This window comes from Labrus mixtus, chromosome 6, assembly GCF_963584025.1.
Source record: "Labrus mixtus chromosome 6, fLabMix1.1, whole genome shotgun sequence".
Classification (NCBI taxonomy): domain Eukaryota; kingdom Metazoa; phylum Chordata; class Actinopteri; order Labriformes; family Labridae; genus Labrus; species Labrus mixtus.
Window position 1 is genome coordinate 27,794,321 of NC_083617.1, and position 25,665 is coordinate 27,819,985.

General features: G+C 39.2%; 1 protein-coding gene across 27 annotated transcripts in view; it reads left to right on the forward strand.

Moving 5' to 3' along the window:
• Positions 1-25,665, forward strand: part of LOC132975911 (regulating synaptic membrane exocytosis protein 1-like) — a 113,869-nt gene that overhangs the window by 10,560 nt on the left and 77,644 nt on the right. For all 27 annotated transcript variants that reach the window (XM_061040793.1, XM_061040792.1, XM_061040788.1 and 24 more), the window contains one exon: positions 22,294-22,504. In XM_061040793.1, coding sequence (XP_060896776.1) covers positions 22,294-22,504 — 211 coding nt within the window. The remainder of the gene's footprint in view (positions 1-22,293; positions 22,505-25,665) is intronic.

A 25,665-nucleotide genomic window follows, 5' to 3' on the forward strand; every position in this document is an offset into this window, starting at 1 on the left:
CCCGGATTATTCTACAGACATTACAATCAGTATTCCAACATTATTCCCTCTGTCTCGTTGATCTGGTGCTGATAAACCTCGTCTAAGTGATTTTAATGTAAGACACACAAATCATGTACTTTTTTTTCTTTAAGGCTGATCTATGTTTTGATATGTTGGCCAGTGATTGTTAGGTAGCCTAGCATTCAGATCAAAAATTCACATTTTTGACATGAGACAGTAACTATCTGTTGGAGGTTTGTGCAGCTGCCAAATCAATTTTTCTTCCAGCACCAGCGTGGTTATTTGATGTGGATGGTGGCCTGTAAGATTTGAGAAGACTATGTCAGTTTAAATGTCTAGTCCCCTCCTTCACTTGAGTTCAAAATGTACAATAGAAAAAAATGGCACCCTAGCATAGAAACGCATGTGGAATCAGTGGTGGCTTGTGCGTTGTTCTCCTGGGGGGACACAATGTCTCACAGATAAACCAGGATGTACATCTACGATTGTTAGCTTGACGCTGACACATAATGGAAAAGCCATACACGGGCTAATAATAATTAACAATCTGTAATTTCAGTAAAATAGATAATGTTCAAATTAAGAGATGCTGAGTATGTTTCTTAGCACCTCTAGAGTCTCTGAGTCTCGAGCTTTCATTGGTCAAAGTCGTTGGTCTGTGAGCTGAATGAATTTGGTCTAAATGACCAGCAGATCAAGGGGGCGTGCCTTGACAGCTGTCACTCATTTATATACTACCAGACTTTCACAGTGTGTCTTGCAAAGCCTAATATGGCCATTATAATACATTTGTGGTTAATTGCGCAGCCTAAAGTTTGCAGTAGAACAAGCTACTTAGCTTCTTTTATATTTTTATTGATTCAAGATTCAAGATATTGAACTTCACCCTGAATTTGACTGAAGCCTCACTTTCATGAGAAACCTCAGTCACAGCCAGCAGCACTTTAAAAAACAAAGATGTCAACCTTGTTTATTTATTTCAAGGTTGACATCTGTGTTTGGTTTAATTTAAACCAGGTTTTTACCTTGGGATTCTGTTGACTATGCTCAGCTCATAGCATCTGCAAGTTTAGTTTTAAGCTTGAAGAAGTGGTGTAGGGGATTAAAAGCTCTGAAATATACAATTTAAAAGTTTAGGATTTAAACGTTTCTTAAAATCTGTTTGTAATTTGGTCGGCAGTAAATGCAGTTTAGTTAAATTTGGTGTTTCAAGTGCAGAGCCCGTTCAGAATGTGCTTGTTTGAATTGTGTTTGGTGAGAACGTGGCTCAATGTAGTCAACTGGTTGGTATGATGGCTTACACCTGGTATTGCTAACCTTAAATAACAGCAAACGTTAATCACACAAAATGACATTACATGCCTAGTGCGGAGTTAGCTTACTTAGTTGCACAACATTGGCCGAGTGATTTCATGCGACTTTTGTTAACGACGGTTATCTTACATGTAATAGTCAAACTGAAAGGGGGACCGTATTTAGTACTAAAGATAGACTCCAATTAGCAAAACGAAACGGTAAACTTACTTTACGTTGTAGTGTGGAGTGTGTCGAGTCCACTCAGCGACCTAAATAACATGGTCTTTGGCGAGTCTTCTTCTGCACGTGCACTCGTCTTGTGTTTCCGTTTTGATTCCATCGTATTGCGCCACAGCAAAACTATTTCAGATGTTTCAGCAATAATATGAGCTCATGTACACTTCACGATCAGCACTACACTTCTTTGGGTCCACAGCAATACACCCGCCGAGTCTGACGTCCATTGGACGAATGGTTGGGTAGAAACTCGACTATCAAACACACAGACACAGAGATTCCTGGATGTATAGATGAGGGATCTGTGATTTGTACTGTAGTTAAAAGTCTGGTTGCTGCATTTTGTACAAGTTGAACATAATCAAAATCCCCTGTCTTTAAATAATCTAACTCTGTAGAACAATGGTCATTCCTGTACTGTCAATAAGACAAAACAAACACAGCTCAGGGAAACCCTTGATGACAGATATCAGCTGTTCATTGTGTATTTCAGAAGCCATAATGTTTATTCACAGATTATTGTAACGTCTGTAGGAAACATGGTGGTGGGCAGAGAAAACCTGGCTGCTGATGGTGCGCTCCTGCCAAACGTTTGTCAGGTTGATCGGCTCAGTACAGACTGAATGGACTTCCTGTGAGCTGTTGACTGAGCTGCCGCCAATCTGAGAGCGCTGCGAGAGAAAATGGCTTGTTTTAAACTTGACCACCATGTACTTTTGAGTTTGTCTCTCAGGGTTTTATAAACTTTTAATAAGCCCGGAAGTTGTCGAAGTTTCTCAGTCTGTAAAGGAACATCAAGTCCTTGAGCTGAAGTTAATCACCATATGCGAGGCTTCCAAATGATAATATCTCTATGTCACAATGTGTGTGATGATGACCTTTTGTCACTGACTGGATTATAAATTAACATTGTATTCCTGTTGGATCCATTTGATCCTTAATTTAAGTCATTTAACAATGGTATGTTCTCGTAAAGGTCCACCTCTTGAAGTTTTAAGTTTCATTTTTTCAATTTACTCCATGAAATACCACAGACACCAAACCTTGAATTATTGCTTTAAAGAAAGTGATGGTATTATTATGTTGTGGGACCAGAATGTATTGTAAAGGTGTGTTAAAACCAAAGTAAAGTTTTTTTAAAGTGTCATGATGTGGATTTTCCTGTGTCTTATTTGCAATGGGCTTCTCTGATTACACAAACTGGCATCATCTGTGTAAAGGCAATGTTGGTGTTTATGAAGCTAAGTTGCAAAAGCCCCATGACTTCTGATGGTTGCTTCAGAAATCTTTGATCCAAAGTCCGCTCAAAAAGAAGTATTTGAAACGAACAGAGCTGTAAAAGCATGAATAAAGACTTTTTACAAACCTACATCATGACGTAGCTTTTTCCGCACCTGTTAATTACAATAAAATCACAGAAAGAATCTGTTCATTTTGTGTTCATAGCACTGTAGTTGATTTAATTGTGTGACTTTGTACACAGGGGCGGCTGTGGCTCAGTAAATAGAGTCGGTCGGCTCTCAAATGGAAGGTTGGGGGTTCGATCCTCAGCTCCTGAAGCAACATGTCCGATGTGTCCTTGAGCAAGTCAGAAGTAGTAGTCAGAAGACTAGAAAAGTGCTACATAAGCTCAAATCCATTTTCCATTTACTCTCTAGAGATGGGTAAGGTCTCACCTGCTTAAAATACCCATAACCTGCACTGAGCCTGAGCAGCCTTTGCCAACAGGTCACCAAAGTGGGCTTTGGTTATGTAGAAAGGAGTATCGGTAAACTTAATGCAGACTGAGAAAGCTGCAGGTAAAGTTACCCAACTGTATGTGCCACTAGGTAATGCAGTAACCCCGTCACAGCAGCATTTGGAATATTTAGAGAATATATTTTACACAAACAATATAAGCCATGCTCTCGTCCAATCATACATGCTCAGTGTCTTTGTGGCTTACAAATATTAGTTACAAATAACTTGGTCATAGATACTGATAAATATATTTTCTTTGACTTTTACATCACTGTGACTCACTGGTCAGGTCTGATCAAACTCAGAGTGTTTGAGCCTCTACCTCCAATCATCTGCAGACATCTGCATGTTTCTGTACAAGCGATACAGATGTACTGCAATGTAAGGATGTTTACGTTCACAACACTAAATGTGATTGGCCCAGTGTCCCCTGACAGCAGGGTACCATGGCGATGGCCCAGCAGAGCCGTAGTAACCTCATTAACCCCTGGGATTGGCGAGGAGTCTCTTCCTGACTTCCTTCAAGGATTGGCTGTTATCCACGGTCGTCCCATGAGTCTCGGCTCCAACGGGGACAGGGGAGGGACCTGACACACACTCAGATACATGTGTGTATGTTTGAGGGAGTTTTTACATAAAAAAAAAAAAAAAAATCAGATTTTTGTTTGCTTGTAACTGGATTTTTCCAAGTCAAAGGAAGGCATAACAAATTCATTGCTTGATGGTCACCAAGGTCTATAATTTGCACCAAAAATTGGTTGTTACTTTTTAAGGGTCAGGTATGCTTGATAATAACTAGTTTGTCTGACTTCTATGTTTTCTGACAAGGTGTAATTGGTAGTTAAAGGCAGGAAAAACATCCTTATTGGCTCATTTCTGAATGAATACTTTTCCTCTAAAATTACCCCCCAAAAAATATCTTTTATCAAACTGTATCATGGGATCTCCAAAGAAGAAGTTACATTTTGCCTTTGTCTTATGTTACAGTAGCTGTGTTGCCACGTTCTCAGGAAACAGAAACTATTTTGGCACATAAACAATCAAAGATACAGAAATCAGTGTTGACATTTTGTTTGTATATTTATGAATTGTTTAATCTCTAATTTATCTCACTAATTTAATTTAGTGTGTGTCACAAACAACTTTAATCTCCTCATCTTACTTCCCTTCCAATCTCTTATCTACACAGTACACACAGTACACACACACACAGACACACAAATTTCACCATCCCAGCAACACGTTAAAAATGCTCAAATAAAATTGTGCATTTCTTAATGTTTCACTCAACATCTCCAACAAGCAGCTGCACAGAAATATTTAAACAATGGTATAAGAAGCTATAGTTTTAACATAAGATGTCACTCTTGATGGCGTTATATGTGAATTAAAAACAAAAAAGGTCAGCAAATTTACTTAGGCAGCCGTGAATATACCTGGATGGTCCATCTGATCTATCTGTCTATATGTAGGAAACACTTCAGATAGATAGATAGATAGATCTGCTGTCCACCTCCCCTATGTATTAATTAACACAAACAAAGATTTAAAGAAACCCCTAAATAAATCAAAATTAAACCCGTACAATTAAAAATTAGGCCTACACAAAGGAAATGTGCATAACCGGTTTGGAATAAAAATAGATTAAAATGTACATAAGAATAAGTATTTGCAACTGAAAATAAAGCATTTTCTAAAATGATCCAGTATAACATCTATCAGAAGGGTGGGACGGATCAACTCAAGTCCAGGACCCATGGTGTTGTGGATCTGAAGCACTCTAAGTTTCTGGCTACTCAATTCCCCAGATGCACATTGCAACTATCCAGATTTCTTTCTAAATTTACTGTGAACCTGACCCCAGAAATGATCGTAGCAGTAAAAAAAAAAAATCTTAATCCAACAGTTGGCTTGTTGTTGTTTCTCACTTTTTATTAAATTAAAAATTAACTTGCCAAATAACATCACCGACGACGAGTGATTTTTACGATCACATTCAGGTTTTGAATTGGCAGCCATTAAAAAGGGTTGTATCAATATTTATAAAGGGGTTATATTTTCCATTTTTGATGATTGGGGGTGGGTGTTTTTTTTCCCCAGTATGTGTGTAAATTAGATTGTTTGTGTGGAGGATTATATGGCTTTACACATGCTGTGTGTTTCTGAGTGTGTACATGCTGTGTGTATGTGTGTTTGTGCTGCCTGGCTGTGTATGGCGTTGCCAGGCCATATGGAGCGCTGTCTGGGGAGCACACTACCCACTTAGCTCTGCTGTTGGCTCTGGTGCTCTCTCCATCTGTCCCTCCTCTTTCTCTCTATATCTCTCTCTCTCATCATTCCTTCCATCCCACACTCTCCATCTTTCCCTTTTTCGTCCTTATCTTTATCTTTTGTTCTTTGTTTGATCTTTTTCTCTAAGCTTCTTTCTTTCCTCTAAGTCTCTTCTTCACTCTTCTACACATCTTTTAGTTCAATTATTGCATTATTAATAATTGACCCAATTTTTAAACACATTTTGGGGTCTAAATAACTCAAATGAACCAAAAGTTTTTGGCTTCACATCTTGCCTCAGCTTGGAGTCATGGGACAGGCTGCAATGGCTGCAACACACTGGGTAAATCTGGCCTGAAACTGGCTGTAATGGCTGCTATAATCCTTCAGGGCAAGTATTCCTAACCAAAGTCTGCAGACTAAAAGTGTTTATTTTTACCCCTGATTGCCTCAGATTGTCATTAGGTGTCTAACAGCATTACGAAAAAGGTTCCTGTGCATATAGACCTTTGTGTTAAACAGTGAGATGCTATTTTTTTGATTCTGGAAACAGCTATCACATTCCTCTTTTCAAAGCCACCAGACTCCATTGACAGAAAAAGGACACAAGAGTTGTACTGGTATGCCGATGCTGTGATCCGTTCTTTTTTTGTGTTTTGTGAAATTGCGCGAATATTGTTTTGTGGCCGAGCTAGCCACACACACACACCCACGCTTCTGTTATGCAAAGGAGAATTACTGGTTTTGTCTGGTTGCTTTGAAAAAGCATATTTATCTCTGTTGAAACCATCATAAAGTTAGTTGTGAGACACTTTTGAGCCTGTCAGGGATCAAAACAAACTGTAGGCATACTTTGGTCAGACCCTAAACAAAGGCAGACTGTTGGCTGAAGTGAACTTCTTTTTCTTTAAGTCTCTTTAGGGGTCTTTTTGTCTGTATTACATCTGAAGAGAGACAGGAAATGCTGGGAGGAGAGAGTTGGGGATGACATGCAGCAAAGGACCGAGGTTGGATTACTACCCATAGCCGCTGCGATAAGGACTATAGCCTCTGTACAACATGGTGCACACAACATAACTGATGTGGCTGCTTAACTACGGTGTGCTGAAAGGGACACATTAGCACATAGTCATAATTCCAGTTCTGGTTCTGGTTCTGATTAACATTTTTAAAAACTGGTTCATTTTGGACCGCATGCATGTCATGTCTTGGCATCATGATTATCAGGTAATGCTGACAGCCCTATAATTTAGTCACAATTTCTTTTAAAAATCCCTTTAAAACCGTTTTTAAACAGATTTTTAAGGCATCAGTTTCACATAGTGTGCTCATAGGATCAATTATGAGGCGATCACTGAGCATGTAGTAGACGGTACACTTGGCTGTCAGATGAGTCTTTCAAAGTGAAATGACCCCTTCAACTGAGCGATGGTGCCATTGTCTTCCATCACAGCAGCAGCAGCAGCAGCAGAAGATGCTACTGTACTTTAGGTACAAATGAATACAACTTTTCTGAACTGAGAAGGTCTCAAATAAACTATGAATAACTTGAAACTTCTGCGGAAAGACTGATGCTTACTAAATAGCGAACCAATTTATTTTGGAGCAGTAGTCAAGTAGAAACACTTCAAAATATTAATGTGAATTTGCTGTTTTTGTGCTTCATCGTTGGCATGATTCTTTTCTCAATCGCTTCCGGTTTGAAAGTGCAGTTGGCTTGAGGGAGAAAGTTTCATAACCCCAATATACATTTGTAGATGATCACTTTCCTTGGGTAGAAAGAGGAGACCGGTTTCAGAAGAACATGGTCGCCCTGAGAGAGAAACAGAGAGAGAGAGCGAGAGAGAGAGAGAGAGAGAGAGACTGTGGTTGGAAAAGCGTTCAGAGAAGTACACTCAGAGAAAGAGGAGGAAGGGGGAGGTGAGAAGAGTAGAGGAGTGTGCAGAAGGAGCGAGGTGGTTTGGAGAGATACGAAGCATCACACAGACTCACACTGCTGCGTGTTAAATCACAACTGTCTGTTTGGGCATGAATCATCACCTTCTTCTCTGTTGGGATTTCCCAAAACGAGAATCAGATCCTGAAGAATTAATGACCAAAACTGTTTTGAACGCTGATGGCAGATTGGATAAATATGACACGCCGCTGCAAATGCTCTGAAAAATGGAAGTGAATAAAAAGAGTGGGATATTAGTATAAGGGAAAAAAGAAAGAGAATAGAGGAGAGTGTGATATAAGAAAAGGATGGAGGGATAGTCGGAGGGATGGAGGGAGTGGGGGAGGTGAGAGTACAGCCGAGCAGCTCAGCATGGAGAGCTCTCTGACGGAAGTGAGGGAGGGGAAGGGACGGAGGAGGAACAACAGAGCCTGGCACAGAAAGAGAAAAGTAGAGAGCGAGAGATTCTCCATGTCCCTGCTGCCATATGGTGAGCAGCCAGGCTAACACACAGCACATACATGCACTAAAGGAAGAAGTAAGCACAGAGACGGCATAATCATGGTGTGGAGGACCATCAAGTATCAAATATTTGTAAAAAAAAACACAACAACACCAAATAAAGCAGATAACCACAACAAGAGCATTTTAAATAATGAATTCCATCTACTCAATGACATGCATATATTATAAACATCTTACGCTGACCAAGGGTTCTCAAACGTTTCACAGTGAGTACCACCACAGAAAATATTTGGCTCTCCAAGTACCACCGTTATGGCCAACATTGAAAATCAGTAGCGTAGGGCTACTTAACTACATGTACAGTTTACACAGAAGATATGATATGCATAATATTTATTATTGACCGCACACCACGCACTGCGGCCTGGGCTCATTCTCTGTGCCAAAAGAATCCAAACAGGATGTGACTCCACGACTCACATACATGCAGTGATGAGGAGGAATAACGGTAATGCTCTCTGGAAGATGCTCTCTGGATTCATGCACACCTAAGTCAAACTTCAGATGGACTCACAAATGTAATCTTACATTTTGGGTCTGTGCAACTTTTAACACATCACATATAGCATGAAAATACTAAATTAAGAGAAAAGCTTAAAATCATATTACACAAAGATGCCATGTTATGAGACAAATCTCAAGGGTCTTCATGGTGTACAATTACAGGTACACATGACTTTACATACATGAGCTTCATGTCTGTTTGATGCAGCCCAACACGACGTATGTGACCTGTTTTATAATCCCTAGATTCCCATCAGCCTTAAAAGGTTATACACACTTTTCTACAAATAAAAAGGTGTTAAAGTGAGTGTAGGTGGATCTCCTTTGCATGCAAACAAATAGCTTTTCTGTTAGCACACACACAGACGCACACACACACAAACCGGAAGCCCATTTCTAATTCTGGCATGCATTTTACCTTCCATTCAATTTCACAAATAGCGTGCGAGGGAGGAAACTTTTTAATACTCGTCTATTATAGGAAACAGAATGAGTTCCAATCAATCTTGCAGATGACTCCTCTACAGTAAAGAGAGTGTGTGTGTGTGTGTGTGTGTGTGTGTGTGTGTGCGCGCCTTTGTGTGCAGGGGACCGGATTAAAGACAGGAGTGAGGGAGAAAGTTGTGGGATGTTAAAGAGGATGCAGAGAGGGAGACAGGGTTTGAGGAAGAGTTTGAGAGGATGAAACTTTTGAAGGTCTTCACTTAAACATCTCACAGCAGCTCCGAGTAACAAGGGAGTAAAGTTACTTTAAAATTAAGTGTCGGGGAGCAAATGAGAATGGGACGGAGAGAGTTGGAGAGCTAATTTCCAAATGGCTGCGAGGTGATTTTCTCTGACACTGACTCATTGTTATTTGATTCATGTCTGCCTGCTTTTTGAATATCGATCCAGGAACTGGAGGAGTGACTCATACTGAGCCATAGAGGCCTGAGTCACTACAGGAAAGAGAGTCGAAGCTGGCTCCCCGTCCCAGCCTGATGCCACCCTGCTTTATGAAGCCCAGGAGTGAAGGAGGCTGTGCCAACTTTTGGCTGAGCAGCAGTAATGACACTGCTTTATTTTAGGACACATCTACAGTATGTCAAGCAGGTGGTCTCGAACTTTTTGGGGAGTTGTTTCACTGAAACTTCGGTCTTTGATCAAGGACCCCAGCTCTCTGAGAGAAAGTGGTCCAAAAACAATTTTGGGAAGCAACTGTGGGAGCTGAATGGATGCTTTTTGCCTACGGAAATAACTGGGAGATCATGAGTGGACACATAATTGATGATTTTTGGCTCCAACATGAGAAAGTCTTCATTAAAACGGAATATTTGTTGAGTATTGGTTGGTTTAAAGTGTGCACATGGCCACATTTATCAAGGATAATGCTGCAAAGTAGGTCTGCTGCAGAGAGGAGCTCCACCAACTGAGATGCCAATTCATGAAACGTGTTTAAAGGAGGAGACAGGTGGTATTGGAGATTTCTCTTACTGTCGAAAATGCCATGGAAATCAAACAAAGAATTAAACAACAACAATCTGTTCCTCCTCTTTATAAAATCCTTTACCTTTCTTATTTATTCATTTATTTGTACGATGAAAAAGATTTACACAAATGAAAAAAATAGACAATATAAAGTGCAGGAAGAGGCAGAAAACTCAAAGAGCTTACTTGAAGCCTCCACCCATATACTTCTGAAATAAGAGCCCAACCGATGAATCAGCCAACCGATAATATCGGCCGATTTTAGCATACCAAGTGACTATCGGTATCGGCTCATTTTATTGCAGTTATACGCAGATATTACTAGATTTATTCACCAGTCAAAAAGTATTTCTTTTGAGTTTTATTGTGTTACACTAGCAGTTCTCTTTCACCAGCAGAGGGCGCTGTATAGATTACAACAAGAATCATCACTCTCCAGAGTGAAGCGGTGATGAACGTACATGTTCAGTTACTTTCCTGTTGAGTGAACATCTTGTCTTCATTATAAATCAATTATAAAAGTGTTTGATAACTGCACAAATGTGTTTATCTATATCTATATACACCTCTACAGATCGAAGATAGATCTTAAAAAGATATCGGCCGATATATCGTTATCAGATTTTCTTCTCTCCCTAATATCGCTATCGGTATCAGACCCAAAAATCTCATCTCGGTCGCGCCCTAGTTACAGAAAATAATACACAATTATGTTAAACAATGTAATAATCTACATACGGTAACAATGACAATCAAACCAAAAGCAGAAGATCTAAATATATGAGGTTTATTAGTAACTGTTTGTGAGTATGAGTGAAATGTCTATTTTTACACCTGTACTGACAACAGAGCAAAAATACTCCTAACAAAAAACTAAAATAATGATTATATATCTATATATATATATAGATATATATATTTATATGTATTATTATGTATATTAACATACTAAATAATGAGTATAGTTAAAGAGCAGCTGTTAAATGTTTTTCAGGCGTCTTTGGTAACATTTTAATTAGAGACAGGTTTTTGACAGATCATTTGCTGCCTCTAAATCGTACTGAAGCAAGTAAAACATTTAGGTGGATGAAGATCTAACGCTGCTTCTATAACTACAACATGGGGCAAACATGTCAGAAACAAACATAGTTTCACTAAAGAGCACCACTCTAAATGATGTTCTGTAACACTATAAGGTAGCAGTGTGTAAATTGTTAAAGTTTAAGGAGAATCTTCAGCTGCGGATTCACACACATTTGTTGTACTGGTGGCGAGTGGGGGCCTTGGCTTCATTGTGAGGCAATAAGTTCTGGGAATTTGATTGACTCATGTTTAATTTGGTGACAAAATGAAGCAGATATCAACTGAAATGGTAAGAAAATCCAATCATTTTCACATCTTGTCTCTTTTCTTATTTGATTATGTTGTCAGCTTCTTATTGCTGTCGTTGCACATTGCTAACTGTCACACTGCAAACATGGAACAGATTGTAGAGTATGCCCGCTGACCTGATGGGAACTTGACCACATTGTGGGGACTAGAGCTTATCGTGCCCTTGGGTCTCATGGTAGATTAATCTGACCCTGGCTGGTATTTACGGCAGCTGGATGGTTGAAGTGAGACGAGGGCGAAATAAACGACAGTGAATTCCTTCTTTCCCACCCCCTGGGACTTAAACCATTTTCTGGTGCACTATTAAAACAACATCTTATGAAATCATTAAACTGATATAATGTTTTCAGAAGATTAGTAGTTGATGGCTTGTACTCGCGGCTGCTAGAACAACCTTTAGTCAGGGGCAGAATGTAATTGTATGCCAGATTGAATAAAGGGCTTACTTATTCCCTACATCACCAGCCCACTCACAAACGCACAATGTTTTGGTGACCACATGAAAAGGTCACTGACCTATTTCAACTCCTTTTTTCCAACCTCCATCAAGCTGCAATCATCAGAGAGAAGAATTTATGAACCCAGACACGAGGCCTGGTAATGCATCCACTGGGTTTATAATATTAATTTCATTTATGATTCAATTCCTGTTATTGAAGAAGTAAACTGAAGTTTTCATCTAGAAAATGTCCCCCAGTGTTAAAATACCAACGAGGGATATCCCTGATAAAGTTGATGGTGTGTGTGTGTGTGTGTGTGTGTGTGTGTGTCCTCATTTGTCCTTGCCAGGTAAAGGTCCGTGCGCTGTCCAGCTTTGAGTTACGGTTCATTGTAGCATCTGTCACAGTGCCATAAAGTTTGTCCACATACTCCTCCCCCTCTCCTCCTCTCTCCTCCACCCGTCCTCACCCTTTTCATTCATCGTCTTTACTCTTCTCTGAATCACCTATATGGCCAATGGTTTATCTCATTCCTTCATGCTATAGAGCTCCTTTCTTGTCCAAAAACGATCGTAAAAAAGAAGAATGAGCCTTCACATTCGATGATATGTTCTTTGATTTGTCGTGAACAAAAGCTGCACACTGTAGTTTATTTTTTTGTTTTCGACTCATCTTGGAGCTAAATATACCCACTAATAGATCTCATGTACCTGAAAATAGTCACCAACAAATGCACCATTTCCTTCTATTTTAGTAATTACTAAAAAGCGACAATGGCCCAGAAATGTTTCCAACAAACGATTTAGTTATTTTTAGTTAGATTTTGTTAAAAATAGATACACTCATCATGACTCATTTTCAAAGATGGACGTACGTCTCTTATGGGAACCTAAGGGCCACACTATAGACTTTAACCGTAATGCTCTTTTCTTGGGATTTGTTTCCACAACGTTAACCTTTCAATGAGTTCAGTGATCAATTTCCACTTCCAAGAATTTTCCTTTGGTTGCATTTTAAACCATATGCAACACTCCACTGCGCCTGCTCTCATGGTAGTTTGCATGTTGATATGATATAAGGAACGGTGCACATGGACATGAGTTTCTCTCTTTTTATGTGTGTGTGAGTAAGCACACATTTCAAAGTCTTGTATGTTGAATGTTTGTTCTGTGCATGTAACTTGAGAAGCTTTGAGACAGCTTGTTAAGTAATAAGGACTTTTAGAGAAGAGGGCCTTTAAAAGATCGCAGCTGAGATGAACCGTTACAGAGGAAAGGGCTGAAATGAAGGTTAGAACGGACGCCAGTTTTAGAAATATAACGATTATTATTTTTAGCTGCAAATCATGCAAAGTTATTGTATAGGGTTTACAGAGTGATTTAAAAATGTCATTTCAGGGGTGCTGGTGAGCTAGTGGTCATTGTGCATGCTCCATGTGCAGCGGCAGGCGGGCGGGCGGCCCGGGTTTGGGTCCGACCTTTTGCTCTTTTCCCGCGTGCCCTTCCCCACTCTCTCTACTCAAATTTATCTCCCTATCCAATATCCTATCTCTAAAATACAAGTATAAAAAGCCAAAAAATAAACTTAAAAAAAGTGATTTCACTCAACTGACGGATAGAGTCACTATTTTAACATTTGAAGATTCCAGTTGGCGTTTCTTTATCCAGTGAATTTTCTTATTCCCGGCGACAGACGGTGGTGCGCTTCTAAAAGTTTGAATGCACAGTCTGTCTTACTTTATTCATTTTATTTAACCTGGTTTAAAGTTTCTGGTTAATTCCAAAATAAAAGCAAAAGACACATTGTTGTTGAAAGTTGGTAGATTTTCAAGATGCCCTCATCATGCACAGTGAAGCGCTGGAGATGTTTTCTGTACGAGGGATTTTTAGTATTTCCTTTATGTAATCCAATTTCCTTTGAACATTCTCATAGACAATGCTTAGGGTTTCTTTCTCTATGTGGAGTCCGAGTGCAGAGCTTGTTAGTGCTGCACAGCTTCATGATGAGACACTTTATGTTAATGATGTTTTCTGCAGTGAATCATGTGCCGTTTGTTTAAAATATGTAAGTATGCACCCACATAGACACACACTGGTCTGTTTTTATGTCTTCCAAGAGTGAAGTTTGTGTGCATAAGAAGGAGAAGCTTTTATTCTCACTTTGCTTTAACCTTGTGTCTCACTGCATTTGAATATGGATATCTTCCTGCTTTTTCTTAATGAGCTTGCTTTCTGTTTGTCCTCCATACTGTACATTTCCTTCTGATCTCTCTCTCTTCCTGTCGAACGGCCTCTTTTCTCCAGCCTGTCTTGTTCTCATAACGATCCCCCCCCCCCTCCCCCCATCCTCATACATATCCTGGCACTGATATTTGATGTGATAAAGGCTTTTTTGTTTTTTTCTCACCGTCAACAGAGAATCTGATGGCTTGTTGTGGTTGGCTGACTTGCAGAGACGTACTTGATATATTTCCTGCTCCTTGTTGTTTGCTTCTACGGAACGTCCTACTTTGTTTGTTGCAAAACACACAAACAAGCCACAAACACACAAGCACACACACGCTCACACACACACACACACACACACACACACACACACACACACACACACACACACACACACACACACACACACACACACACACACACAGAGCAAACACACCCCATTTGTGTTAGATTGTCCGTGAACTACCTGGTTTCTGTTGACTGAAGAGATCAGATCTGGTACTTAGTTTAGCATGTTGTTGAGTGATACGAGGCAAACAGTTAGCATGTTAATAAAAAATACTTTACACAACATCACACATGACGTAAGAGATTTACCATTGTGGGATGTGACCCAACATTTAAAGTGGGCCGATGGTGGGCTCGATGCAAAATCTTAGTCTGTCTTTTGAGTTGAGGTTTGTTTCTAATTTAAGAGACAGTCTCTGTGTTGTAACTCTGTAAACCATACATTCTAAAGTTTATACAATACAGAAGGATTTACTTGAAACATGCTTATCTTCATAATTCATCTTGTGAAGGGGAGATTTCATGGGTCATTTCATTTAAAGAGACACACACACCAAAACGGAGCGTTCTGAGAGAGCTGGTTTATACAGGGTCACAAACCTCCTCTGGTGTTTGATTCATGTTATATTTTGACCAAAGCACAGAACAGATGTTTCATTTAGACCACGGGGGACTGTTTGAAAAGGTGGAGAAGGGCTATAATAATGTCCTCTTTAAAAAAAAAGTGGAGAAAGGGAGGGGGAAAAGGAATAGAGGTCAACACATAACGTAACATAGTCAAGACAGATCCACAAAGACCACACTTGCAACTTCCCAGATACCCAACAACCATCAGCAACTACAAACATCAAAAACCAACATTTAATCAGTGTCAAACGATTACTGCCCCGCATGCCGTGTTGCGCTTATTTTGTCCAAAGTGTTGTTCATGTGTAGTACATTTTTCCAACTGTTTGATGTAATATTTTGATCACAAGAGTACATCACCACTACCTCAAACACATAGTATTGTATTAATATTTCTATGTATATCTTTATTTTTTTCAATTTTTATTCAATGCTACTTTTTCAAAAGTAAAAGTAAAAGTTTTAAGAGTTTTAAGAGTATTTAAGTTAAAGTTCAGTCGCAAAATTTCAACAGTTAATGCTGATTAATCACATTTTTTTACTGTCTCAAGCGGAGAGTTCTTTAATTGACCCTTCCTTTGTCCTTTTCATTCCTTTGTTGAAGTTTTATTTTAAACATGCCTCTTTTTTAATCAAGATTAGCGAGTAGACCAAACAGGAAGAAAAGTAGACCCAAAGTTAATAATGTGCTATGAGGTAAGGAAAGTACAAATATAAAGGAAAAAGAAACCTGGCAAGAGAAGATGGGCAGCAGAACTGGAACGTAAAGGTTTTAAAATATAATCTTCAAACCTGATGAACCCAATGACAGAATGAGGATAAAGACAGGAGAGTAATAAGATGCAGTGAGGGTGAGCGAGTGTATCCCTGGATGCTTCTTGTATTAAGTGTAGTTACATCCAGCCAATAAGGATTTATTCAACCTAATACCAATAAAAGCTATTTTGGATGAAGGCCACCTATCGTCAACAGTAGTGCCTTTAAAATAACAAGTCAATACAAATAATCTTAATAAGAAGCAAAACAGAACCCTTCATCTTCATGTTGAATCTCAAACCTTTAGAAAACAAGATTGATTATGAAGTAAGAGTCCATGTTTTTTATTTTTTAAACAACCAGACTCCAATGATAAAACAAGTAAAATGATCTTTCAGGATTCGGGAGTTGATAGACTTTTACTTCTATGATCATGTACATTCTTTGAGTTATTCTTTGTTAAGGGCCTTTCAGATTAGGTCACAGAACAGAAGGGGTGCGCACACACAACCAAAAAGCAATGGCGCCCGTTGCCAAGGGACTGAAACAACAGTCGGGAAAAGAGCTACTTTTTGAACACGCAGTATTTGTTTCTGTCCACTAAGTAGACAACTCAGATCTTTCTTCTGCTGAAGAGGAGGAGACGAGCAGCACGGAGTGTCTGTTCATTAAATCCTCAGGGCAAGACAGGATCTGGAGTTTTTCAAACTAGATATTTCTCTGCGATGTGCCTGTAGGTCTGTAAAATAGAGCTCAGGAACGTGGGACACCGTTTGTTGTGATCTGATCTTCCCTCCTATTTGACGCGCAGAGGTGACGTCAGAGATAAAAAAAAATGTGTCAGTCCGACGTCATTGTCAGTGTGAGATCACTGATCTAATCCCATTGGCTCGTTGTGGCAAGCCCTGCAGCTCATGTTGAAATTTCCGAGACGCGTGCTGAGCAACTGACCAATAACGACAGAGTGGATCGGCAGACCAATCAGAGCAGACTTGGCCCATGTGGGGTCTAACAGTGGGGGCTCAGCAGAGCGTAGCTGACGGACTCAGAGCGTAGTGGGAGCAAGGAGGAGCAGTACATGAAAACAGACACTTTTTTCGGACTTTAGCTATTGTGAACGTACAAAAGTAGGTACATAGATTAAATATACAAACCCCAAAAAGGGCATAATATGGGCTCTTTAAATCAATACTGTACCCTTTTAAAAACTCACAATTAACACAATAACAACACAAATTGTCAAAGACACAGCAGTAGACCAGAGTCCTGTGAGGTTAAAATACTGTTTTTATCATATCGAGTAGAGAGTGGAGAGTGACATGCAGGAAAGGAGCCACAGGTTGGACCCAAACCCAGGCCACCCGCCCAAGAGGACCACAGCCTCTGCATGTGGGGCGCACGCATTAGACCACTAAGGCTATTGGCGCGCTGCAGGGTCTTGTGGTAATTAAGAGACCTATGTAACATTTGTTTCAGGTTTTTAAAGGATGCTACCTCAACAACAGACATTTAAACCCCAAAATGTGAAAACGTGTGGAAGAGGTTTTAGCTTAATTCCTCTAAACAAGCCTGTAGGACTGGTTCATTATTCAATAAACAGCCCTGCACATCAGTCCCACTGGCTCCATATAACGAGCATGTAGACTGTATATTAGTCTATCTTAACAGAGCAGTTGGGACAGTCACAGTGTGAGTGGTGGATCAGGAAGTAAATCCTGCCGTGCTGCAGCAGCAGGTGACCTCACCCTGACCTTTGGCTATTGCTCCCAGGAAGTGTGTGCTTGTGCACTTAACTTTGTTTGTTAGTGTGTGTGTGTGTGTGTGTGTGTGTGTGTGTGTGTGTGTGGGCAGGTGTTAACATTTCCTCGTCCTTAGGGTCTCTGAAGGGTTCTTATCAGGGTGTATTTAGTTTGTACCGATGAACACAAAGAGCAATGTGGACTAAACGACTGGATGTAGGACTTCTTTTTTTCTGGCCTCAACTGCTGGGATTTGTAGTTTTTTAAAGGCTGAGCTGATGGGGGAGGAGGCTGAATCACTGACCCCCAGTCTGTAAGTAAACTGGTCCTGCAGTCAGAGAAAGTGATATGCTTTAGTATCTTATCAGATGAAATGCTCCTCACTCTGTTTGATTGATGGTTAAATGACGGAGCAGAGATTTACTGTGAGGAGCTCAGAGCTGGGATTTCAACTTGTAGTCCAACATGTCTCAGCTAGCTTTACCTTACATTGTGAAAAACTCCTCTCCATAGTCCTGCATTGTTCTATTCATCTTGTCACACTGGTGCATTATTATTATATTATTATACATTGTGCATTATAACAGATATATTGTTAGATGCATATTGGGACTTTTAGACTGCCTCTTAATTGAGACTCTTAAGAAGAATTTCATATTTGGTCTTGTTTTTCACAAAATGTTGCTAAAAAGTTGAATTATTTACGCACATAAGGTCACTACTTTTTCCTGCAGTTCTTCAGTAAAGGATTTCTCTCTATATATTTGGTCTGGATTGGATATTTATCATTAATATGACGTTATTTTCTGATCTAGTCTTTACTTTTTAACTTTTCGTCATTATTTGTTAAGTTGATGTCCAAAGAGTGCATCACCGACTACCTCTTAAAATAATTCTACACTTTCACTACTACTTTAAAAATAACAGAAATAGTAATTAATCACATTTTTGTTCTCATTATTTTGTCTGTCTTATTTGTTGCAACATTTTTTCAAAGTTTACTTAAAATTAGATTTTAAATTATGATTTATTGTTGGTTTTAAATTGTTGTTTTAGTTTTTAAGATTTGGGGAAAGTTGAAACATGTTATTATAGGAGCACTTTACCTTTATGACCGAGAACGCAGAGTTTTATATTGGTAAGATTTCAAGTGCAAACACTATTTAATCCTGTCGCTCTACTCCTCTCATCTCTCTTTTTTTTATCATTTCATATCCGGTCTCCTCCTTTTCTCTCCTTCTGTGACTTCTCTCCTTTTACCTTTTTGCCATTTCATAAAAAGAGTTAGAATAGTAAGAAGAGTTTTGTTGGGTAGTTTTCTTTGACATGAATGAAAAATGTTGGACTTTTGACTCAGTTTGAGGCTCTGAGGCAGCTTATTATTTTTCATTGGATCATGGTGTTAAAGGGAAATTCTGCAGATTTCAATCTTCCCTTTCTGAGTTTGATAAATAAGAAAACAGAATCCCAGGGAAAAATCAAACATGATACACGATGGGCGTAATTCATCGCCCACATTAAAGAAGATATTACGATACAGTGATTCTATAATAAATAATCAGACAAGACAATCATATTATGATCCTAAGATATTAACAACTGAATAATACAAATTGTAAGTTTCTCCTCTTATCATGCTTCTTTTTTAACTTTTCACTGCTGTCTTCTTCTCCTTTTATCCTGCTGTCAACCTCTTCTTTGGCTTTTTAACTTTCATTCAGTCAGCCTGATTTATGAAATTAAAATAAATAAATGAAATAATCGCATGTTTGAGGAGTCATGAAGTAGTGATGCAGTGAGTCAAATTAGCAGGGTTTAAAAAAACTGAAAAAAACTGAATTTAGCACCAGCCATTCCACTTTTGTATGACACGAGCCCAGAGAACAACATGCTCTGTAGAGTTTTGGTCCCACCAAGATGAACAGTGTGAAACACCTTCAGTTGTTGTAAATGTTCTCTTTGGGGCGCTGCATACAAATGTGTTGTACTTCCAGCACCGCTGCAGGAGTTTGATGGAGGTGTTGGCCTGGAAGAACTAGGACTCTGCTTAACATGTTGATCAATGCTAGAAATGTTGTTTGGACTGACTCCAGCATTCAGCTCTGTTTATACTGAATATGGCAGAAGATATCAGCTGAGTGAGGCAGGGGATGCAGCAGAAATGCATCCTGGGACATGTAGGCAATGCTGTAACAGATAAGAGCTGGAGAACTCAGCTTTCTCTGTCAGATTTCTTTTACTTTAGTTGACAACATTTATAATCAATACTGATACAGAAACCATGGAGGAAATTCCCTTACCCCCCAAAAGAACAATATGTCACTTTCTATAACTGAAATAGTAGTTTTAAAGGTCGCACTATAACTTTCATTGTCTCTTACTTGTCCACAGCGCAGCACTATCGCCTGTTAACTGCAGTTTGTAACTTTACAGCACTACAGTTTACACATCAGCCTTCAGCTACAGAGCAGCTAGTTAGCACGTCTCTGTACTGCTGATATGACGGCCGAGGCTAAGAGAAAGAGTACGGTGAAAGATGAAGCTAGGAGGAGAAAGAGAGAGAGTGACTGAGCAAGAAGCAGAGTGAAGTGAACACCGCTGCAGATATTATTCAGAAAAGATTTCGACATAACGTTCGGCTGTATTGTTAGCAGTGTCATCATCGTCTCATGTTTAGCAGCTTTAGAGGTGCGGAAAGTCCTCTAACTCAAGTGATACCTCAAGTTTGCTCACAATTAAATAACTAAATCCCTCTTAAGCCAAAAAGTTGTCTCTCTCATTGCGACTCTTCAGGATAGCTTTATAAGTTCAGAAACCGTGCAAACCAATTTCAACCAGTTAAATACACCTGCAAACAGTCTGCAAACATCAGACTAAAGAGTCATATTTGTGCAAAATCAGGTAATATTACTCTACCTTATTGGTCAACGTGTTTAACTTCTCGCACGTCTTTGTCGGCTTTGCACCTTCTGCTTGTAAACAAACATCGTTGTCTGACTGGTATAGGTGTGACAGCACTATGTGTCTCACGACAGTGCAGTTACAGTTAGAAACCTGCGGTGGGCACCAAAGAGCACCAAACCAAATTCCTACTTATTGTTGAGTGAGCGTGTCTGAGGACCTAAGGGGTCTCCTCTCTGTTCGATCTTCATGGCTTTTTAAGCCAACACTTCTTTATACTCCAGTCTCCTCTCTCTCCCTCTCTTCCCTTTATTTCTTTCTTTGTCTCTTTTCTTCTTCTCGCTCCTTTTCTTTTCCAGTCTCCATACCGTTCTCTCCTCCTTCTTTTATCGTCTTTATAGTTCCTTAACTCTGTTATTTATCATCCCTTGCTGTCTTTACTTGCCTTTCTTATGCTTCCCAATTTTTTAATGCTTATGAAAGGATGCATGGACAGAATATGTTAGATAATCTTGTTAAGAGCCATCTGTAAATTATTATGCGTTTTTTTAGACACCTGCCTGCTCAGATGAGAGTCAGGAGAAAGCAGCCCGACTAAATCAAATAAGAATACCCAGTGTGTCCTCTCAGCCCGTCAGCTCCTCTCTGGTCTGTTTCCCCTCTATTTGCTCCCTCCTCAATCTCCACAGTGTGAAATCCAATTAATCAACATACTGTAACGCCTTAGATAAAACCAATACTCTTCTCCTTTCTTTCCCACATCGATCTGAGGAGTTTCTTGAGTCGGCAAAGCGGCCTGAAACACAAGCACACACGAAAAAAGTTGATTGCACCAAAACACAAACAATTCAGAGAGAGCGGTGATATCGACTGGACTTAATGCAACGACTGTCTCCTTCATACTCTGGTTTCACTTCACTTCTGCTTTGCTTTGTTTATTTATTTGTTCATACAATGGAATTGTACATTTGTATTATTATTATTTTATTACATCACTCTTTAATTGGTGCAGTTACATCATCATTTTTTTTATGTCTGTCCGCTCAAGACTGACATAACTCTACATGTACTATTTGATTTTTAGCGTCCAAGTCCACATTACATAGCCTGTTCACTTCTGGTCAGTGATCATTCTTGCATTTTCTCCTTTCTTGTTGTTTCTTGTCTGCAATGGCTGTCCATTAAAACTGAGAAAGCAGTCTGTTAGCACGTTTGTTAAAATCCATTGGTTCAGTCAATTTCTACTGTATGTATGTCACTTTCATGTGATTTCACCCCCTACCTTTTAATGCAAGTACAGACTACTAAACAGGATACAGTTTGATATCTTGCATAGGCGGCCTTAGGCTTGGGTGAGCCCTGAAGTTGGTATGCACTTTAAACTAATCAACTAGTTAACTCATAGGCATCTTCAGCTGTACTTATTGCCTGAAGCTTTTTAAAGAAGAAAATGTCATCACTACACTCAACCTGTTATGCTTCTTAGGGTAAATGTTAGCATGCTAACACCTTTAGCTAAGTTTTGGGCCATGATTACTATTACCTGTAATATATCAAAAGCTTTACCATGTTGATGTTTTCACATCAATATGGAGACATTAGCATTTAGCTTGAATCATGGTTGTGCATAAGTGAAGCTTTGTATGGACACTAGCACATCTATAGATACATGAGGGTAAAAAACACCATCACACATTAGCAACACCCATTACTTTAATGTAAGTTTATGCAAGTGTCAACATGTCTCAACATAACTTTTGTTATACTATCGTAATTTACTTTGCTTGCACTCATATGCATGCTCTTCTTCTTGTCTTTCTTCTGCTGCAGCACTTGAATTTCCCCACTGGGGATCAATAACGAATGATCTTATCTTAACCTAAGAGTACAATCATCTACCAAAGATACCAAATATTCATTTTTCCCTCCTGCTTTTTTTATTGCAGAGGTATCCAGCAGCAGTTGTCCAGCTACAGGGAGACGGTGATCCGGCAGGCCTCGGTGGCGGCGAGCTCGGCCGTTCATCGGGATGACGCGCCAACCTGCGGCATCTGCCGCAAGACCAAGTTTGCAGACGGCTGTGGGAGCCTGTGCTCGTACTGCAAGACCAAGTTCTGCGCCCGCTGTGGAGGGAGGGTCTCTCTACGATCAAATACGGTAATTCAAACTAAAAATTTCTCCTGAATCTGCCACTAGCGATCTCCTAGTTTGACATGTGTTGACTCTGAAGCCGTCAGGATATAACTCACAGTATTTTCCTATAACAACACAGTCAGCACCTCATGACCTGTTGTTGGGATCATTATCACCATGGTAGAGATCAACAGATCCTTTTGGGGTTTTATTGGAAATGGGATCAGGGTGATCACTTTTTATTTTTTTATTTTACCAGGTAGTCTCATAGAGATTTTGTAATCTCTTTTTCAAGAGAGACCTGTTTACATCAGTGGCAATAAAAACAAAACAAAAAAACCTCGAAGTACATACATCAAAACACAAAGTGGATGCATGGCCAATACACACAACAACATCATACAAACACATTAAACGTCAAGTCAAGTGTCCAATGCAGGGCTATTAACATAGACAGCCCCCGACTGATTTAGATTTGTGATCTTTCAGCATCGCTTTAAATTCTACTAGAGTGACCTACTAGAGTAGAGTGATCTACTAGAGATCTCTCAGCCGCAAGCCAGCCTGTAGTGTGTTCCAGGAAGAGGGGGCTTACACTAACTTTGTATTGATTCGTGTCGACTTCCCCCCAAAAGGAAGCATATGGAGTCACATACTGACAAAAAGTATTTGAAGTATTAAACCAGTCAGAAACTGAAACCATGCAAAATAATGTTTGTTTAATTATTAAAAATATGTGTTAAAATTAGCTTGAAGGTAATGCTTTAACCTCTAATAAGAAATCTTACGTTGTTATTTTACATTAACTGAAAAGTTATTTAAGTCTTTAATTTATTTGTACTGGGTCATTTTATGCTCCCTCTTTGCAGGAAAATGAAATGTTTCCTCTCTGTTGCAGTTTTATTTATCATAGACATTTCCATTTTTTCTCATGCTAACTTGAGCGTGGGTACAAGCGAGTCATTGCCAAGAAATAATGAAAAACAGTTTATCTTTTCATTTTGTTTTTGAGATTTGAATTATAGTGATGTGAAAAATTATGTTGTGAGGAAAGTTAAGCTTTCTAATAAACCCCCAAATGTTAAACTTTGATTATAAATCAAGTTATGAGATGACATAAATTAGAGGAGAATTTTTCTTTCAACAGAGGATGAGGAAATTTTGATATTTGGATTTAAATCTCAACATTTCAATTCCAATTGAATCATAGGCACGTTGTCCTTATTCTCACCATGCAATTCTCTGAAGTAGAGGTCAGGGGGAAAACCCACATAATTATTTCCTTTTTCTTTTTACTTAATGACTGAAAACAAAAAGAGAAGAAAAATGGCTTCCCCAACATGATTTCATAAACAATTATTTAGGAAACATTCAATGACATGTTTGAATTTTGAGTTCATCTTTCACTATTTGGATCTTTTGGGGCTCCATATGATCGATCTTAAAAAAAAATCGTCTTGAATATTCTACTCACATATTTCATTTTAACGCATGATATCTAGTAGTCTGAACTTGGTGTGTTCATAAAGGAAATATTTCTCGTTGTGTCCGGTCTCTGGTACTCTTTTATAGCACATACTGTCGACCAATCAGTGTACAGCGGGGCCTCAGGTGTTGGAGCTCAGGTGGAGGTGTTGAGCCGTGTTTGAAAAGCAAGTGTATAGTATGCTCTGGATGTGTGTTGACATATACTGTATGTGGGCTGTGTGTGTGTGCGACTGTGTATTTATGTGTGTGTGTGTGTGTGTGTGTGTGTGTGTGAATATGATTGGTGCCTGCGTGTGTTTGCCTGTGTGTGTGTGACCCAGGCAGGAGCTGGTAAAGGTTAATTGGGCATTAGACTGAGCTGTGGACAAAGGGGGTGGTCTCCTACTCCGTCTCCGTATCCCAGGGGTCCGGAGGTGCCCTATACACGCACAGCAGGGCGTATGTGTGTGTGTGTGTGTGTGTGTTGGCATCGCGAGTCTTCCACTGAAATAAGTGACGTCCCCTCTCCCCCTCTCTCCCCCTCCCTTGCATCGCCAGGGTGACATTTAATGACCCCACACACGCACAAACACACACACTCTAAAGCGCACCCTAATGACTAACATGGGGAGAGTTCAGCTGTGGGGTCCTGGGTGCTGTGTTGGGGGCGGGCCGCAGCTGCATTCAGTGAGAGAAGGTCTTGGAAAGGTGAAATTTACTACTGTAAAAAACAAACGTTAAAAAAAAACAAAAAAACGTTGATGACTTATTTTGAACATCTGAATACGTTGTGATGTCGAGAATAACTTTCCAAATAAAGCTGAACTTTCAGTTTTAGGTCTGGATAGAAAAAATATTACATTAAATCACATTAAATCGTAAGCTCAAATAATTGTCTCTTTTCAAACATTAACTTTTTTTTTATAAACATATTTTTATTGAATTTCACATTTATCAGGACATGTACAATATATGTATTTGCATGTAACAAAAGTATGACATAAAACAACCCTCCCCAAAATAGAACATGTGGCAGTACATCAATAACACAAGAATAATAAAAGTAATTTGTACAATGCAAATGAAAAAAGAAATAAGTGAAATAATAAACATAAACAGTCACATTTGACACATATTTCTCGTACTAGTAACAGTTCACTATCATGCTTTCAATACATTGTCCAAGTCAGCATTTTTAACAAATTCCCAAAAAAACTCCCAAATTTTACCAAATTCTGAAGCTTTCTTCTTAACTATATATCTAAGTTTTTCAAGAGCCAGACTTGCTGATAATTCTTTTAACCAACGTCCAAGAGAGGGACTACATGCATTTTTCTAACAGAGCGCAATTGAACGCCTCGCCTGTAATAAACATAGGTCCACCATTACCCTCTCTCTTTTAGAAAGAGTACATTCATCAGGAAACAGACATTCACATGCAAATTCCCACAAGCAGTGAAATAGAGTGCCACGGTGTGAACTGCACTTATAACATAGGTCAGGAATATGAGGATCAAACTTGTTCAGTTTTACTGGAGTGATGTAAGTCCTCATTAACAAGTTATATTGTAATTAACTTTTTAAATACAATCAGAAAAAAACATTTGGGGAAGTTTTTAAATCTTCATAATGAATCAAACATGCTTAAAATTCAAATTGTCAAGAATAAAAAATAACTTTCAGGGTTAGTGTTAGGTAAAAAAGGAAATCTGAGCTTT